The 18,607-nt window shown below is 35.6% G+C and overlaps 1 protein-coding gene across 1 annotated transcript in view; it reads right to left on the bottom strand.

Moving 5' to 3' along the window:
- Positions 1-6,804: 6,804 nt before the first annotated feature.
- The window catches only part of LOC129004295 (uncharacterized), a 28,435-nt gene continuing 16,632 nt past the window's right edge, over positions 6,805-18,607 (bottom strand). The window contains exons 2-4 of the mRNA XM_054432823.1: positions 9,865-11,776; positions 9,355-9,560; positions 6,805-7,590 (exon numbers count right to left, since the gene is read on the bottom strand). Coding sequence (XP_054288798.1) covers positions 7,317-7,590; positions 9,355-9,560; positions 9,865-11,776 — 2,392 coding nt within the window. The 3' untranslated portion in view covers positions 6,805-7,316. The remainder of the gene's footprint in view (positions 7,591-9,354; positions 9,561-9,864; positions 11,777-18,607) is intronic.

Raw genomic sequence — 18,607 nt, 5'->3', positions numbered from 1 at the left:
ATTTGGAATTTCTTCTTTTTAATAGAATAGCACTCACAATACTGTGTGTATCTCACTTGTAAACCTTAATAGCTTCTTGCTTGGTGTATTATTTATAAATACTGTGATTTATCCTTCCTAGTTTATCTTGCATGTAACCATAGATAAAACATAGTCCCTTATTATGATATAACCCTTTCATCTATTTAGATTGCTTGTCTGTATTTTTTATCTCTTAACTTACTCTGCATGAAAATGGCAACTTTAATACTGCCCCTGACGTCCTCATCCCTGACCAACACTGGCGGATAGACTGTGTCATTTGTCAATAAAACATGTTAACACACTATTTACATTTTAGTGTGCAATGGTGGATGGATTTCAATCAGACGATTTAAAATAAACTCCTCAACAGGATGCTGCAAAGAATATACAGGGTATCCTGCTTCAACGTGAGACGGATTATTTGTTATTTGGGAAAAGGAGAGGGATTTTAAGAAAGACCCACTATTATTCATAATTTAAGTTTGTTAAGTTTGACTATTTTAAAAAAATTATTTTAAACCTGTTAAATGTTCAATAAGGGCAGCCTATATTTTGGAATTTTCATGTCAAATTTTAATAATTATAAGTATTGCATCTTATATCTTTTATAATAATAATGACGATGTCAATTACAATAATGTATTGTTTAAAGACTGAATAAATGACTATTCTATTGACTATTCTATTCTATTGATTATACACTTTTAACTTTGCATATAATATGAGGCCATTCACTGGTGCAATGATTTATTTGTGAAAAATTGCATTTTTATTTAACGCCAGACCAAAGCGTGAGCGTCGCATCCCCTCAAGATTTAAAGACTTCCAAAAAAAGATTGTTCTTAATTAGTGGAGGATCTGTCTTTACTACATATTATGTCATTTCAAATAATGGTAAAGACAGATGTTTATTGTTTATGTTTACACTTTTACATTCTTCAAGTTAGTTGTTCATTACAAACTATTATACAAGGCATTTCACTTTTTTTAGTTATTCAATAAATATAGTTTACCTACATCTTATCCAGTGTGAGTATTTGTCGGTAATAATAATACCAGGCCACCCGTTTGAGTCACAACAATTATTCAGTTAGGTTTACAATTACAAAAATAGGGTACTCTTCTGATCATGTTATTTACTTGAAAGGATTATCTATGGAGCTCTCTTTCCATAGTGGAAATAGGTGTGTCATTTTAGGAAGGTGATGTTTGATTCAGTTCAACAAATCACGGTTTTCTTTGTAATTTATATTGTAAACTACAGGTAGGTAAAGAAGATTGACTAAAAGCGTTAAAACGTCTTTTTCATTAAGAATATCAAGTAAATCTCGAGTACCCCTAATTTTGATTTCTCGCCACTCTAAAATATGTTGTTATAGATTCTTTTGAATATATTTTGGCTTCAAATAAACAGAGATTTAAAAAAAAAGTCCACACTTTATCTTTTCAATCTTTTTTTAAGTTTATCTTTTCAAATTGGACCATAGAGTGGTTACAGTAACTGAAAACACACTTAAACGCACGTATGTGTGTTTTCTATAAAACGTATAAACACTACCTACTTCACAACGTTTTGTTTCTAATATGAATCTTTTTTTAATATGCGAGCATGTTTCTTTAAGACCTTTTTTCTCAGCTCGTGTGCACCGTAGGGAAAATCTACACACACTATGTTGGAAAACTATATTCCTGTAGATGTGAAGAATTCCTTTGTAAATTAAAATGGGCTCAAAAATAAGCAGAACAAATGGATATAAATTGTAAAAAATTAACATGGATCTTTTTGGTTGCCATGTTGGTGGCGAAATAACAAAATATAAACAGGAAATCAAAACAAATGGAAGAAATTCCAATCACATGTTTTAATTTCAGTGTGGGGTGGAAACAGAGAATTCTGTACATTACACATTTTTGGTTGAGTTTTCGACCATTGCGCGACCTCTAGTAATACATTATTGTGTAACTATTTTACATAGCTGATCTAAAGACCAGCATTTCTATTTTGATGAAAAAACGTGGAAACCTACGTTTATTTTGAACGAGTTTGGGATTGGAGTACAGGAAAAGTTTTATTGTGGGGTTTTATGGGGTAAAAGTTGGGTTTTACCATTATCAACTCTCTAAACATACACTTTTGAAATGTGTTAAACAATTTTGTAGAGCTTTTAAAACAAAAGTAATTTAGTTTAGTAATGCATTTTTATACCCATCTGTCAAGGAGGAAATTCTACAGAAGCTGTAAATTAAAAATTACATTTTAAAATGTTTTTATTAGCACGCTCTCCTGTCCGGGAAAAATTTTGAAATCAGTTTTAAACTAACTTCTCAATGAGCTATAGTGACTTGAAACTCAAAACATTGCTCACAAATGGATGAGAATGCGATATTAAATCATTTGATTTTCATATTTCCCTTGGGCTGCGCCCCTTGGGCTTACAACGTTTTATTGTTTGCATTTTGGAAAAGTGTAAATAGTAATTAATATTAATTAAAGTAGCTGTAAATACTTAAATTTGACAGGTTCAAAAAGCAGATGTTAAGAGGTACAGGTTCTGCTACCGAGGGATTTTAATATAAACAACATTTCTAAGTAAATAAAAGATATCTGATTACAGAAAAAAAGGTGTCGGTGATCTATTAACAGGCCACATAAAATAGATTTAATATACGATACTTCCACATTAAAGACTAAAAATTAGAAAATAATTTTTAAATAAAAACAACTTTTTAAATAGATCACGTTTTTAACGCACTAAAACGTAGAAAATTATTTATAAATATGTAGAGAGAATAAATAATACTTGTAAGATTTAAAACGAAAAACGTTGGGCGCATGTAATGGATAATAATAAAGACCTGGTATTAGTAAAATTAGCTATTTCATGCGCCCCACGTTTTTTGTTTTAAATATTACAAACATTTAATCTCTCCACATATTTACAAATTGTTTTATACTATTTAGTGCGTTTAAAGACGTAAATTTTTTAAAAAGTTTTTTTTATTTAATTTTTTACATTTATTATTTGAAGGATAAACCAATAAACTGTAGCTTGCTTGTTGATATAATTTGATCAAATTGGGTAATATTTTTATTCATGCTTGACTGTTAACATAAAAAAACTTGTATTTGAAGTATTGCCTTCTTCCCTGAAGCCATAAACCTAAATACACATTTAAACTAATTTTAGTAACCTATAAATTAAATATGATAATTTCTAGGGAATATTTTAGTGTAAATCCAACAAGGCAAATCTTCAGGAAATTTGTTTAGCCTGCAGATTTAATGTGGCAGCGTTATTTTTAATTTCAAGCGAATTTCATCTGGTTTCATGTGTTTTCTAACTAACATACAAAACTTACCTGTTTTTGGTAAAATTATTCCAATGAGACACGTAATCGTGTTTATAAACTACCATGGTAGTATAAAAAAAACAATTTTATTTAAGACTTTTATCGACTGTTTCATTCGATATATCGTTTGCAATATATTAAACTTGCTACAATGCCGTGCTAAAATAATTTTGATATTGGGGTTAGGTTAATTCTCTTGAACATTGGAAATCTGCATCTGACTTGTATTATATATATTAAACATCATACTCATAAGCCAATCGTTGGACCCAGGTAAGGGCCACAACTCTCGGCTTCTCAAATAATAAGTTTCCGACTTACATCGTCACTAACCGACGACGTCGTCTTTCTTTCCTTTCTTCGCCTGGTCTACTGGTCTAAATGCGCTAGTGAACCAAGTGGGGTAGTGTTGTTCGAGCCACCCACAAATCACTGCGAGAACCAGTGGATACAAACGTTTCTTGGGCAACTACCGCGGTTTTAAGCAAAAAGATTGTGCACATTTTAAAACGAATAGCTTATAATCTTCCTTGGTTAAACCATTTTTGTTTCAAATTCTTTATACAATTTCAATTATTAGTAAATAAATAAACATCAGTGGAATGAATGTCTTATTTCGACGGTAGATACATCTAGCGGCGACTTGGCGAACTAGCTGGATCTCGATGGTAGATACACCTAGCGGTGATTGGGCGAACTAGTGAGCGTTGTCGGTCCTTACAGCACAGCTAGCATCACCAGCAGTGAATATTTGAAGATTAGCTTACCACGAATACTAGACCAGACATGGTATAAATCATAAACATAAACAAATTGTGTTACTGGGCCCGAAAGTAAACGTTATTTAACATTTGCTTAAATGGAACTGTCTAAACTATGTTTATGTTATATGATTTGGGCCAGTTTGTCATTTGTTATGTTTATGATCCTCACTGCTTTCTGTTCTAACCAAGCCTAATTGTTGTAATAAGCTATAGTTCCTCGAATTTGAATAATACGCGTGATACTTATCAATGTTTTCGTTACAAAGTAACAGAAACAGCTACCTGCTACAACTAGCGTGATATTTTATAACCGTTACATTAAAAGTAGTCGGAGTTTTTTGCTTGCGTTTGCTCGGTTTTTTTACAGTCAAAAGTCGTTAAAATATCGTTGGAAAACCCCACAATCCTGTAGGATTCAAAGTTTTGACCTCTTTTAATCCATTGAACATTCAAATAGTTTTATCTCTGAATATTAGTCAAATGTAAAACTCAGGTGGATGAATATCTTTACTTACCTTGAATATCTTATACTATTCAAGAATCTTCCCTTCAGGCTTTAATTATTGAACTGCATTAATTTTACTACTTTAAATCTCCCCATCTCATTATTTAATGATAACTCTCATAAATCAACTTATGTCTCGAGAGATTATATAATGACCGAGCTTGATGAAGTGATAACACATAAATTTTTTTAATAATCTATTTTATTTTCACGTAAAAAGCATAGTAGACTAAATGTAGTTACAAATAAGGCAGTACAACAATATTTTGAGTATGTATTTCTATTTTAAGGCAGTGTATATAGCAATTTACATTTTTCATTTTTTTCCTAGATGAAATCAAACAATAATTTTTTTATGAACGAAACTAATTAACATGACAAACTAATTGCGTCTGCCAGTCTAATTAGATGATTTCCACAAATATTAATAGTTATTCTCAAAACTAACATAAAATGCTTATAAACATGATCTAAATTGCAGCTTGTCACTATTTGCGAATCCTAAAATTTTACCCATACTATTGGAGATTTTTTCTTTTACCCTATTGTATCTATTTATAACATTTAAAAATGTATTGTCTATATAAGATTACATTATCAGTCTATGTTCTACTATTTACAAACTGTTTTTTATATACCTGTACTCTAACGAGAACACACTCAAATTAGACATATCCTTTTTAATATCAATATTTTATAGTTACAAGAATATTAAACACAAATTAACCATTAAAAAGACAATTTACTCATTTATAAAACATTTTTCAGAATGCAATATTTATATATTTATAGTTATGTTTATGTTTTTACATTATAAATATAAATTATTTCTTTCTACTGTGTTCGGCTATAATTTGATGTTATGTTAAGCATTACAATTTTTTTTTTATTTCACTACGTTAAGCTAGGTAAGTTATTCTAATTTCAGCTTATCGGTTGGCCTAAAACTATACTATAAATAAAATAGGTAATAGTTTTTACAGGCATCTGACTATGTTTTTTTAACTGTAACTAGTCTGAGAATGGGAATGGATTTATGTAATCCTTGTTCCTCTATAAACCAAAACCTATAAATTTTCATGTTGATTTCAACCCGTTTAAAACTAGGATTTGGATAGTAGTGGATCCTACATCATAATGGATTACAATCCCGTAGAGATCGCGTAATTAATAAGCTTATGGATAAAATATACCTCTTGCACTTACTAAACTTATTACTGTACATGGGGACGATGAAACTGCCCCGATATTTTAGGTAAGTTTTAAATGCTGAAACTGCCCCGCTCATTACAGAGCATCAAGAAGGGTCGCCTCGCCATACCAAAAATGCTGAAATTGCCCCGAGCGCCCGGCCAGGTAGCCGCTACGGGTGTGGGGGAAAGGGAATTGTTTTCCCTGCGTTCTGTCAGTGACTGCAGTCTTATAATAACTACCACTAAATATCAGGAATTACTAGCTTATTTTAGGTTAGGTATTGGTACTACAAAAACAAAAAGAGGGAATTATTGTTGTTCCTGCGTTCTGTCAGTGACTGCAGTCTTCTAATAACTACCACCAATATCAGGAATTTCTAGCTTTTTCAGGTTAGGTTAGGTTAGGTTGGGTTAGGTTAGGTTAGGTTAGGTTAGGTTGGGTTAGGTTAGGTTGGGTTAGGTATTGGTACAGAAACAATTGTGGCTTGGCAGGAAAAGCAGTCGACGGCAGCTTTAGAAGACTGCAGTCACTGACAGGACACAGGGACAAAAATAATTTCCTTTTATCCCCAATCCTGTAGCTAATACCTGGCCGGGTGCTCGGGGCAATTTCAGCATTTCTAGTCTTGCGAGGCGACCCTTGCTAATCCTTTTTAATGAGCGGGGCAGTTTCATCGTTTCAAAAGTATCCAAAACGTCGGGGCAGTTTCACTACGCCCACTGTACATACCTCGTCTTGCAGTTCAAATATAGTGTTTGAAGTCCACTACATAATATGTTTCGCCATAATATGGCGAAAAATAAATACTTCAAAAAATATTTACACTATGACACAAAAATAAATAAACAAATAAAAAACATTTATGTGTTGTAGGCCTACATGTTTTTTTTATATTTATTTTGGTGTCATAATGTAAATATTTTTGTATTTAAAGTAACATTTTGACGAATCCAAATTGGATAAAATGTTTCTGTGACCACTTGAGAATGCCATATATGGCGAAACATGTGTAGTGGACTTCAAACACTATATTTGAACTGCAAGACGAGATATGTAATACATTTAGTCTTACTACGCAGTTCAGGGGCTACAAAATGGAATTTATTACACTTACAGCTTCTTAAATGTTCTATTGATAAAAAAAAGTAAGACCATACCTTACCTATAAACATTGAGCTGTAAATTGTGTTGAAAAGGAAAGAGATTTGCCTGTAAAACAAAGATGTTTAAGAGGTTAGGTTTCATATAACTCACTACCTATTTCATTATAAGTCACCATTTTAGTTACAGTTACACTGTTGCGCAGTTCAATTTTTTTGAAAACTCAAAATGTCCTCATGCAATGCAACATATTCTAAACACATCAGATTATCAATTGCCCTTTTCATGTTTCACAATCAAAATCAAAAAATTTAACAAATAACAATTAAAACTTCAACATTCTGGAAGATACTTTGGTGTTGCATTTGAGGTTATGTTTATTTGCCAGACTTCCCTCCATTTTCTGCCCAAGATGGCACCCATTTTCCGTCAGCTGGTTGGCCGTTCTCATTTCGCGCCATCCACCTGTTCCCCAACAGTTGATCAGCTGTTGTGGTATTGTTGTTGGGGTCCTTGAGGACGACGAAGGATTTGTTTTGATTGTCGTCAAAGTTCTCCACAGTCAGGCGGTAGGGAGGGTTGTGAATTGAGGACTCTGTCGTAGTGGACGTCTCGCTGGTGGTGTCTTCGGGGTTACGACACTGCGGAGCCCTGGAAACAAGGATGGTTTTGAGAAAAGTTGAAATGGTGAATCACTAGAGAAAACCTTGTACTAAGAACATCACCTTATGTATAGTGAAATTAAACGTTTTAACCTACTTCCTCAACCTCTACATCTGAAGCTGGAGACTGATCTACTCAGGTTTAGGAGAGAAAAACATGTTGGTTGAAAAGGCTCTTGCTACAATGAAGTCAGTGATTTCTGTTTCTGTTAGATCATATGAGAAAGTCAAATTGTTTTAGTTGGTAGTGTTTGTATATTATATATGTATATTTCATTGGGAGCTTGACTATTTCAATACAATGCAATCTAATTCTGAAATTAAAAACTTTTGACTTATAAGAAAACTAGCGTTACACAAATTATCTAAAATGGCAAAATACACCTTAGAAAGTGTTTTAAACGTGCTACTTCATTTGTAAGCACGCTAACGTTGCAATCATTTTTGTACATGTTTATTTTAATTAATTTTAGCCTCGCCAATAATTATGCTATAGTACCACGAACCCTAGTGGAATTACGTATCAATTGGTTAATGTACAGTTTGATTTACAAATGCATTGTGTTATAATATATTTACTTACAACAATTCCAAACTTTTGGACCCATTTCCAAAGAAATAACAAGTATCCTGTGTTTATTTGGAAACTATTTGAACAGATTTTATCATGAAATCTCTTTTAGATTGTTCGAATTGCATTGTTTGGTTCTAAAATAAATCTCCAAGAAGGCTTATTTAAGCTTAACTAGGAGACGTATAAACGCATTAATTCACAATTTTAACATTGCTTTGAAATATTCCATTAATCTATAATGTTGTAATATTTTTATGTGGTGATCATTAGTTACTTTAAAACTAGGTAACTTGTAGAGGAAATCCTCTTTGGATAACGTTAACATAATTTATTAATCAAGATATAATGGATCGATCATTCTTCATAAGAGAACAATAAGCCATTTGACGTACATTGGCAAGGCAAGGAAAGGTTGGCGTGCGAACAGTAAAAGGGGGATGTTGGGGGGGGGAGGGGGTGACGAAGTACTGATAAACTGATAAGGCGCCCTTGTAAGACATGCGGTTAAGCTTTAACAGAAGTCGACCCGGGTCAGGGTCATTGCTATTCTTACGACGTCATAACGTAACTATTCTGCATCGTAAGTAAATTCTCATTAGTAAAATGAAAGGTGTGGCACTTTTGAAGTGGCAAAAGAGTAGGACTTGTTAAGGCCACTGGGTCAGACCAAATCAATTGCCAATTACCTCTATAAAGTGACACGGTGGTTCGGAAGTTTAACTAAAATAAATATAGATCTTATCTGGAAGCGAGGAGGGCTTTATCTGGGTTGGAGACTTCTTAACTCAACTGAGAGACTTAGTTTTTTGTTTTCTTGATATTTCACCTACAACCTTAAGATAAACAGCTTTTTTAGGCTCCAAACTACCAGCTCACGCCATTATTTAATGAACACCATTGGTCGCTGGGGAGATCCAAACGTAGAAAATCTCGTTCTCTAACCAATTTTAAGTAGAGAAAAATACAAATGCATTAAAACAAGTTAGTTAACTGATGCGATACATTTAACTACTTTATTTTGATATGTATGGCTGAAGAGACTCGAGAATATCTTTTTGAACCATTCCATGATGATTCCAAGGATACAGTATTTGGGATCTCTGATCAACCTGAAAATTCAAAGAAACTGCTCACGATGTTTTGTGAGTTAGGTTAGGAAATACTTAGGAAAAAACGCACCTCTTCTTGTCCTCTCCAGGGAAAGATACTGTCTTGCCAGGGTTGGAGACAGTGATGACCTTGAACGCTTGTTTGGGGTCCGAGAAGTTGGCCTTGTACTCCGGCTCGGCCTCCAGAGCTCCCTCCATCTTGAGGTTGGTGATGGGACGTCTCGAAGGAGCTGGTCGGGCGTCGTGTCGCACATACTGCTCCTTGGTCTCACTGGACTGCTCCAACAACGATAGATGGGTATATTACTGGATTTTAGAATAAACTACTCGTTCCCTTCAACATAAGCTCTTCAATCAAGCACATACCCTACGAAATTCAAAAATCATTGATAGAAATATGGTATAAATCTTGTAGGTCCAACAAATTATTATACGAAAAAACTAAAATGAGTGAACATGTCTATGAAACATTTTTATGTTTCAGCTAAAAATTTGTATGTACTGTACTATTGAATTTTAAATTAGCAGGATATTATCATTGACTTTTAGATCAATATGACCGAATTCGAATCAATCCTACCTTAGACATATGCCCATGAGGTTTATCAAGCTGCTCTCTGGGACGGCTGACCACTGGCCTCTCTCGAGGATGGTTGAGGTAGGAAGACCTGTACTCCGGATCAGACTCAATCCTTCCATCGAATTTCTTGAGGACGTCCTCCGGTCTTTGGATTGTCGGTCGTTGGGTGTCAGTTTGGAAGTACTGTGAGTTCTCTGTAGAAATCTGTAGCGCACCTTCTGGTTTCAGGTTGGTGTTTGTTCTATGAAGTAAAGGACGGTCTCTAGGAAAGTCTTTGTATTCCAAGCCTTTTTCAGTGACTTTTTCAATTTCCCCTTCAGGCTTGAGGTTTGTGTCTGTTCTGTGCAAAACTGGTCTACCTCTCGGGAAATTTGTGTACTCAGCACTCTCAGTCTTTGTCTCAAGATTACCTTCCTGTTTTAAATGAGCTTCTTGTCTCTTAACCACAGGGCGTTCTCGTGGAAAGTCCGGGAATTCTGATCTGTGCACAGAAGTCTTTTCCATTTCACCTTCTTGTTTTAAATGTGCTTCCTGCTTTTTGACGACGGGCCGTTCACGTGGAAAATCTACAAACTCCGAGCGAATCTCTGTTTCCTTAGCAAACTCTCCTTCTTGCTTTAACGTAGCTTTTTGTCTCTTTACAACAGGCCTTTCTCTGGGAAAATCGACGAATTCCGACCTGATTTCTGTCGAATCTCGGAATTCTCCCTCGGGTTTTAAATGCGCATCGTGCCTTTTTGCGATGTGTCTTTCTCTCGGAAAATCCTTGAATTCCGATCTGAGCTCGGTTTCGTCTACAAAATCCCCTTCGGGTTTAAGGTGTGCATCGTGTCTTCTTGCTATATGTCTCTCTCTTGGGAAGTCTTTATATTCGGATCTCAATTCCGTTTCATCTGAAAAGTCCCCTTCAGGTTTCAAGTGAGCTTCTTGCCGTTTGACCGTGGGTCTTTCACGTGGAAAATCTGGAAATTCCGATCTCAAAACTGAAGTTTTCTCAAATTCTCCTTCAGGTTTCAGGTTTCCTTCGTGTCTCTTAGCTACGTATCGCTCTCTAGGATATTCAATATACTTTTCTCTATACTCAGGAGAATACTCTCGGCCGCCCTCCATGTTTAGGTTCCCGGACGGTCTATGAGGGCCTTGCTTGGACACACCGTCGTATTTCTTGTACTGGGAAGACTTTTCAGTAGTAAGGCTCATTTCTCCCTCGTGGACTATCAGGTTCCCTTGTCTCCTAATGGGGTCAGTTCTAGCTCCAGCAGGTCGCACGATGTATGACTCCGTAGTCTCGGTGGATCTGTCAAACCCTCCTTCCATATGCAAAGTGGTCGGCCTTCTTAGCAGCACGGGTCTTCTCCCCTCTTTCTGGACAAACTGGTCCCTCTGCTCGCTAACTCTTCCCAAAAAATCACCTTCTAATACAATATTTGGTTGCCTTCGTAGAAGTTCTGCACGGCGGTATTCTAAATACCGAATGTACTGTGCGTGTATCTCCGATATCTTTTGGAGGTCGTCATCCCCTAGAATGGGAAACTGCCCCTCGGGTCTCTTGAACCTCGGTCGGTGTCTAGGAAGATCTACGTACTTCTCGCGGTACTCTGGGTTAAAGGAGAAGTCTCCCTCTATCCTCAGGTAGTCCTGCCGCTTCTTTGCTCGTCTGAGAGCGTTGTCTAGGTCGGTAAAGTAGCTTTTGAAGGCACGCCTGTACTCGGTTTTGAAGAAGGTAAATTTTCCGGAGCTCGGTCGTAAGTTGTCCGTGGGTTTTTGGAAGTGACGGCGGCGGAACTGAGCAAGCTGGTCGACGGTGATGCCTGGGGGGAAGGGGAGCCTCCAGTAGTGTGTACGGTCGAAGTCAGCTGACCGGGGGCTTGGCCGAGGCCGGGGCGTCACCTTCAGTCGGTACGGCCCTCGGCTGGAACAAACGGGAGAATACAATGAATACTCCAGTAACTAATATTACAAAAAAATAGCTTTCCACCGTGACTTTAAACATTTTCCCTTTAGACCCCAACCGTTTTAATTTTAACTAGTAGTTAAACTAACTAAACTAAAAAAATATAATCTAGGTGTCATAAGTTCCCTGTACACATCTCCTGTAGGACATTCCCCTTGGTTTTTATTTTCAATGATTTGATTCCTTCCGAAGTTTGAACTCTGTAGAAACAGCAATAATTGTGTAAGTAATTACTGGTTTATTTAGATACATCCCAGCTATGTTGAAGGCTACCCTTTTTGGAATGAATGCATAGGAAACGTATTTCTTAAAGAAATCAATGCAAACATAGAACAGACAAGAATCAGAGAAGGTAAAAGACAGAGATTGATTTAAGAATTTAACATAGTTTTCACTTAGGTTTGCATGTGGCATGCAACCGGATACAGGTCCATTTAAGATTCTGCCATCGTAAAGTACCATTGATCCACATGTAATGTGCAGGAATCGGAGTAGGGTTGTGTTATACATGGTATACATTTGATCTAACCAAACGTAAAATCCATGAACACATGGCTGCAATCTTATCCATTTAGTCTTCTTACAGTTAATTTTTCGTGTAACACAATCCTAAAAGCCCACTATCCTGTAAAATGGAACAAAACAAGAAAACTGAGATATATTGTAATTTGTAGCTTGAATGCAGAAGTATCTTAGAGGGTACAAAGTGCGTGCGAACGCAACAAGTTCAGGCACTGCGTGGCACCACGCATTGATCTAGAAGTCGACCTACATCTTGGAAATGGGACACGGGGTACAAGGTACGGGACCAAGTGTTCAAGTAAAAACACCACAAAAACCCATTGAGTTTGATAAATATATCATTTTAAAGTTGGCGATCCATAACCTTGTTTCGACTAATCTTAAAATAAAATAGACTTGGTTTTGACTTAGTTGAACCGTCTTGTCTGGGCGATGTAAGATGCCACCGTTTTGGAGATATTATGTTATAGCCTGTATGATGGAACATGTCTCCTGACTGGGTCTACCTGGTACTGGAAAAGTGGATTAGTACACACGCCAGTTCCAGGGAGGCCAGGGCTGCACTTTACTTTACGTCCTACACTAATTCGAATGAAAATATCGATCGATATATCGATTATTCGATATATCGTTTGGTAAGTTAGGTAAGGTTAACCTAACCTTACCAACCAAACGATATATCGAATGAAACAATCGAATAATCGATATTTTCATTCGGTCGTTTGTAGGACGTAAAGTAAAGTGCAGCCGAAGTTAGGAGACAGGTCTCGTCATACAGGCTATAGACATAAAGTTAAGTATCTGGAACCTTGTTTTGACTCTGCAGGCGTTTGTGATGGAATGGTGAAAGAGCATGTGATAAGAAACATTTAACAACACAAAACAACATTTGAACTGCCATTGAACTTTAAGGCACAATCACATCAAACTGGGTGGATATGTGAAAAGTTTGTGATTGGCTGTTGATTGTAATAGTGATTGAGCCGAACCAGGTGATTGGACGATTGCAAATTATACCTTGTAATAGACTCCACAGATAAGAGAAAAGCTATCAAACTCTTATGGTCGAAACTATATTACACCGCATGCAAATGTGTTACATTGCGGTAAACACGTATTATGTAATTAAAACCATTACTATGTATATTTATGTTTTGTAAACCCTTCCCCCAATTTAAATTTAAAGTGCATCAACCCTAGGCGTAAATTAATAACGATGCTTTATTTTTTCATTAAGATCGATAAGGATTCATTGTTAAGTAAGTTTACATATGTTAAAATTTAATAATTTTCTAGTTTTAAAAATATAAGAAATAGTTTTCACCATGATAAGTGTGCGTTAGAAAACAGCTGTTTGCAAAATTTATCCTGCTTAATTCCGTCTTTTCACAATCAATATTAATTTAACTCAATGTGTTTATATTTGAGTAACGCCAAACATTTTTAATATGCTTTGCTATAGCATTACTGGTGAATAAAAAATCTAAAGATTCCTCATGGATTATACACACAAGGTAAGAAACTAAAAGGCATTCGTTTTGTATATTTAAAGTTTATCGTTAGGTAGATCTAAACAATGGCAATTTCTCTGTCTAAAACAATAAAACATACTCTGAGGTAATGGACACCTTAAATAAATAAGTAAACGTCAGGTTCTAAGAAACGAACAGCGAGGACATTGACCTAGGCCTCACTCCTACAGACTAACAATTGATTGATTGTTTGTTTGATTGATTGTTTCAATCATCGTTGTCGTTTTCCTTCGACCTTCCCAACTGGCGTTTTCTCACGTTTGTTTAATCTGTTTCCTTAGGTAGGATAACATGCATTCTTGTTATACAAATCATTACCACCAACAGAATGTTTACTATAGAATGCACTAAGATCTAAATATGGACCCGGTTGAAATTTTCTTCGTTTTTTTGTCCTCACGTTGTTGTTTGAAATAACGTTAACATGTAGAAAACCCAACATTATTCAATGATTTGACTTTTCTAAAATAATCTCCCACTGCACAAACAATTATAGTTTAGTATATCTTGAACGGACTAAGTCATGAATAAGGTAGGCCTATTCAATTCTGTGTATGAATCACTAACCGTTTCATATGCAATTAAAATATTAATTAATAATTCAAGCGCGTGAATGCTTGAAGAATCTGTGTATGGAAAACATAAAACTAAATATAATACATAAAGTAGTGCCATGTGATGTTTTTATTTATTTACTAGCTGACCCGGCGAACTTCGTATCGCATAAGTTATAGGTTTCCCCTAAGACAGACCGATGGAAAGAAAGTACCGTTACGTTTAATTTTCAAGATGATCTCGTTCGCATCGCTCAATCACGTCCTGGTTGAAGTTAGTTCGCTACGCTCACTCACCTTTGGGTTGGAGCTCGTTCGCTACGCTCACTCACCTTTAGGTTGGAGCTCGTTCGCTACGCTCACTCACCTTTTGGTTGCAAATTAGCTGTTGTCATAAATGTAAAAGAAATAATAGTGCTGCACCCTGTTGGTAATCCTTGTAACTTTAATGCTATTGAACATCATAGAACAGAACAAACTTGTTTAATTGAAACAGCTGTTAAGATTCATTAATTCCATTTCTCATAAGGTTAACATGGGAAACTCCAGAGCCACTGGGGCGGAGCCCTTTTAAGAATTTCGAAACGGGAAATAGTTTACGTCCGATTCGCATACCTACAGAATTTACACACCAAATTTCATAACGATCGGTGAAGTCGTTCCGGAGGAGTTTGCAGACAAACACTGTGACACGAGAATTTTATATATTAGATTGACTATCTCCAAATTTAGTATGAATTTTATACTTCCTCTTTCATACTACTAATATAAAAAAAAAATAACTGTTGAAAGGGACGAAAGTCAAATAACTAAAAGGATAGATTGGTAGTAAAAGGTTATACAATTTGATCTATAAATAGTAATGGGAAATGGTATGGGGGTTAGTTGGAAGGGGGTTAAAACCCAGGGTCATGGACGCACGCTACCCTTGCGTTAGCTTATCTCAGGTTGAACAGCTGATTAAAGGCCTGTCAAGGTTACTGAAACTTTCAATTTTTGGAAAATTCATCAAATGACGTCCATAATCATTATCTTTGAGGTTTCGTTTTTTTTATAAGCATTGACTATGGCCATAAATATGCATCAGCAGCTAAGCAATATAATATTACAGTTAGACCTTTTTTAGCGACGGCTCTATTACTTGATTATGGACACAAGCAGGGTTGATTAATAGACTCTAATTAAGGCTGCCAGTCAATCATACGGTTGAGTGAAGAAGGGGCGTTGCCAGTATAACAGCTGAGATTATTTATACTGTACAGAGCAAGGCGTGATATTGTTCAATGCGTCGTAAGAAATTATGACCGAACAATGTGTTTATTTGCAAAATAATTACTTAGTAGGTATTTGAACATTAGTTACTTGACGGTTGCCCTATCATGAAACTTAGATTGTTTACTCCTTAATAGCCGTAATATACTATATTAAATCGATCAGCTAAGACTATTTTAAAGTTTTTTGTTACTGTTTACTTGTACTGTAACTTGTTATAACCAATTTTGACCGATCCAAATAATAACAATAGACTTTCCTCTGGTTTTAAAACCTATTTGCAAAGCGCAAATTGTAAAATCCTTACTAAAACAAATGAAAAATATTGCACCTAAACTTCACCTAAATTAAGTACACATTATGATAGGATTTAAATTTTGCAATATGGTGCCAAGAATATTTGTACCATTCATAGTCAATAAAGTGACGTATACTCAAATATTTTTCGGCAACGTCATACATGATTTTGTAAACCATCAGTGAATTCGTTTTCTTAGTTCCAATAACATTCTGAATGATTCAATTGTAGCTGCAAGTTATTAAGTATATATGCATACATTACCAAATACCCCACCGCAGCTAACATCAAAGCAAATTCCCATTCTCAAAAGAGTTTCCATTAAACGTTTCCTTAAATATTTTAGATTTCAGATTTAAATTAACATTTAAGGATTAATTAGTGTACATAAAATTTACTGCTGCAGAGAAGGTATGCCTAATAATGTGTGTAAAATGACAATGGTATGAAATAAACAAATTTGCCAGGTTTGTTAAAAATACCCATACAAAAGGTCCCGGGCCTAGTTTTTACCATGAGATCTATGGTGTCCGGACAGTTGCGGACACGGACAATTGGGGAGACGTCTTAAAAGCGGACAATTGGGGACACACGTTCTGGAAAGAGTCTGATTTCCACCTAAAGAACAGATACATATGTACATGGTATATGATTGTAAGACTGATTTCCATCACACTTTACACACTAACCATAAACCTAAGGTTAGGTTAGGTTAGGTTAGTGTGTAAAGTGTGATGGATATCAGTCTTACAATCATATATCATGTATGTATCTGTTCTTTAGGTGGAAATCAGACTCTTTCCAGAACATGTGCCCGCAGTTGTCCGGCAGTGAAATATTTGTAGAGACCTATCAAAGCCTCGTCAGGTAGCATTAATCCCTAGTGTCCACAATTGTCCGCTTTTAAGACGTGTCCCCAATTGTCCGTGTCCGCAAATGTCCGGTATACAGATCTACGATATGGCTTACTCCTTATAAATGGGAAGTTCGCTAAAAAAGGTTATTTTGCTTTCATTAGTAAACCAGTATTATTAGATAGGCTATATATTTTTTTCTTCGGTTCCAAGCCCTATATTTCTTTCCCCAGAGTTACGTGGCTACGAATCTTTCCTCACTCCAATATAGGCTCAAGTGAAGGTGTCATCATTCCAGAAATATGGCTGCTCGAAGAGCGAGCGTCAGAAATAGCTGGTGCTAATTGGCTGTTCCGGCACAAATAACCGGCTCCCCTCGTCGCAGCAAGCCTCCTCCGTCGATCAGACAAAACGCACGTTTTCGAAATCGAGCGAGATATTTTGCAAATATGTCACTATGTTGAGAAAAAAATAAGCTTTCTGTTAAAGTAATCCAAATAAAATCCATGTGTGTAGCCCCTGAGCTGTTGGACATAATGTAAGACTAAATTACTTACGTAATCCCGTCACATCTCAATAAAATATGTGAATTAAGGACATGTTTCAGTGTTATACACCATCGTCAGCTTCAAGTACATGTAGAGTTGATCAGTAGTTAACATCGTCAGAAGATAAACACAGTACGAAACGGCAGGAATAAATACATAAATAAATACACGAATAAATACACAGTGCCGTTTCGATGTTAACGATGCTAACTAATGATCAACTCTACATATTACCTTTATTCAACTGATGATGGTGTTTTAACACCGAAACATGTCCTGAATTGACATATTTTATTGAGCTGTGACGGGAATACGTAAGTAATCTAGTCTTACTTTAAGTAATCCTTTCTGGATAGTTTAATGGCGATCAGTTTCCGACAGAGGTGCCATTTTTAAGCAGAAAAAGTATAATTAGGCCTAATTTAGCAGTAATTCAGGAAAACACAACCGAAAATGACACATGAAAAAACAAAATAAAACGACACGCTAACGAATTGGGCACGGTGAATAACTTTTTACTGGCCGAATTAAAAGGAAACTGAAATGTAAAAATATAAATCATGACTTCAATTTGTTATGCTTGTGTATAATTTTCAGTAATAAGTAACCATGATGAACACATGATCATATGATAATTAAATCGAATAAAAACCATCAGTATAGTTTCATCAATTTATTATGCATATAACTATAACACGATAAATCCATAAACATGATCCGATTTCGATTAAATTTGGTTCAAATAAATAAATCTACGTTTATTCAGACGAGTTCTATTAGCATGACACGACTATAGCAACACATAATGAACATTGGGATTTTCTCATTTTTGACCCTTGATGGTGAGATGTTGCAATTTCTCAAACAGTTTTGTAGAGCTTAAAACCCAGATAATTCTAATGGCAAGAACTCACAACGTAAACAAAACGCTCAGAAAGGTTGGATCTAACTCACCAAATCACCATAACAGGGCAGGTACTGACTACATCACATTACCATAATGCTGTTTATCCATGGCACGCATACTTGTGAAATTCATCCTAAATTGCGTTAAACGTTGTTTTGCAGAACAACCAGGGACTTGTAATTCTTAGCGTTAAATTTGAATATTCTTATCTTCGCTTGGATTTTGTTGTTTACATTTTTTACGTATTTTGAATGGACACTTACCTTATATTGTCTCTGACAGATTCAGCCCAGTGTACAATA

Source organism: Macrosteles quadrilineatus, unplaced genomic scaffold, assembly GCF_028750875.1.
Source record: "Macrosteles quadrilineatus isolate MER2022 unplaced genomic scaffold, UCM_ALF_1.0 Scaffold_9__3_contigs__length_116548681, whole genome shotgun sequence".
In the NCBI taxonomy this organism is placed as follows: domain Eukaryota; kingdom Metazoa; phylum Arthropoda; class Insecta; order Hemiptera; family Cicadellidae; genus Macrosteles; species Macrosteles quadrilineatus.
Note: the sequence above shows the minus strand (reverse complement) of the source record. Positions and strands in the feature narration are given on the sequence as shown.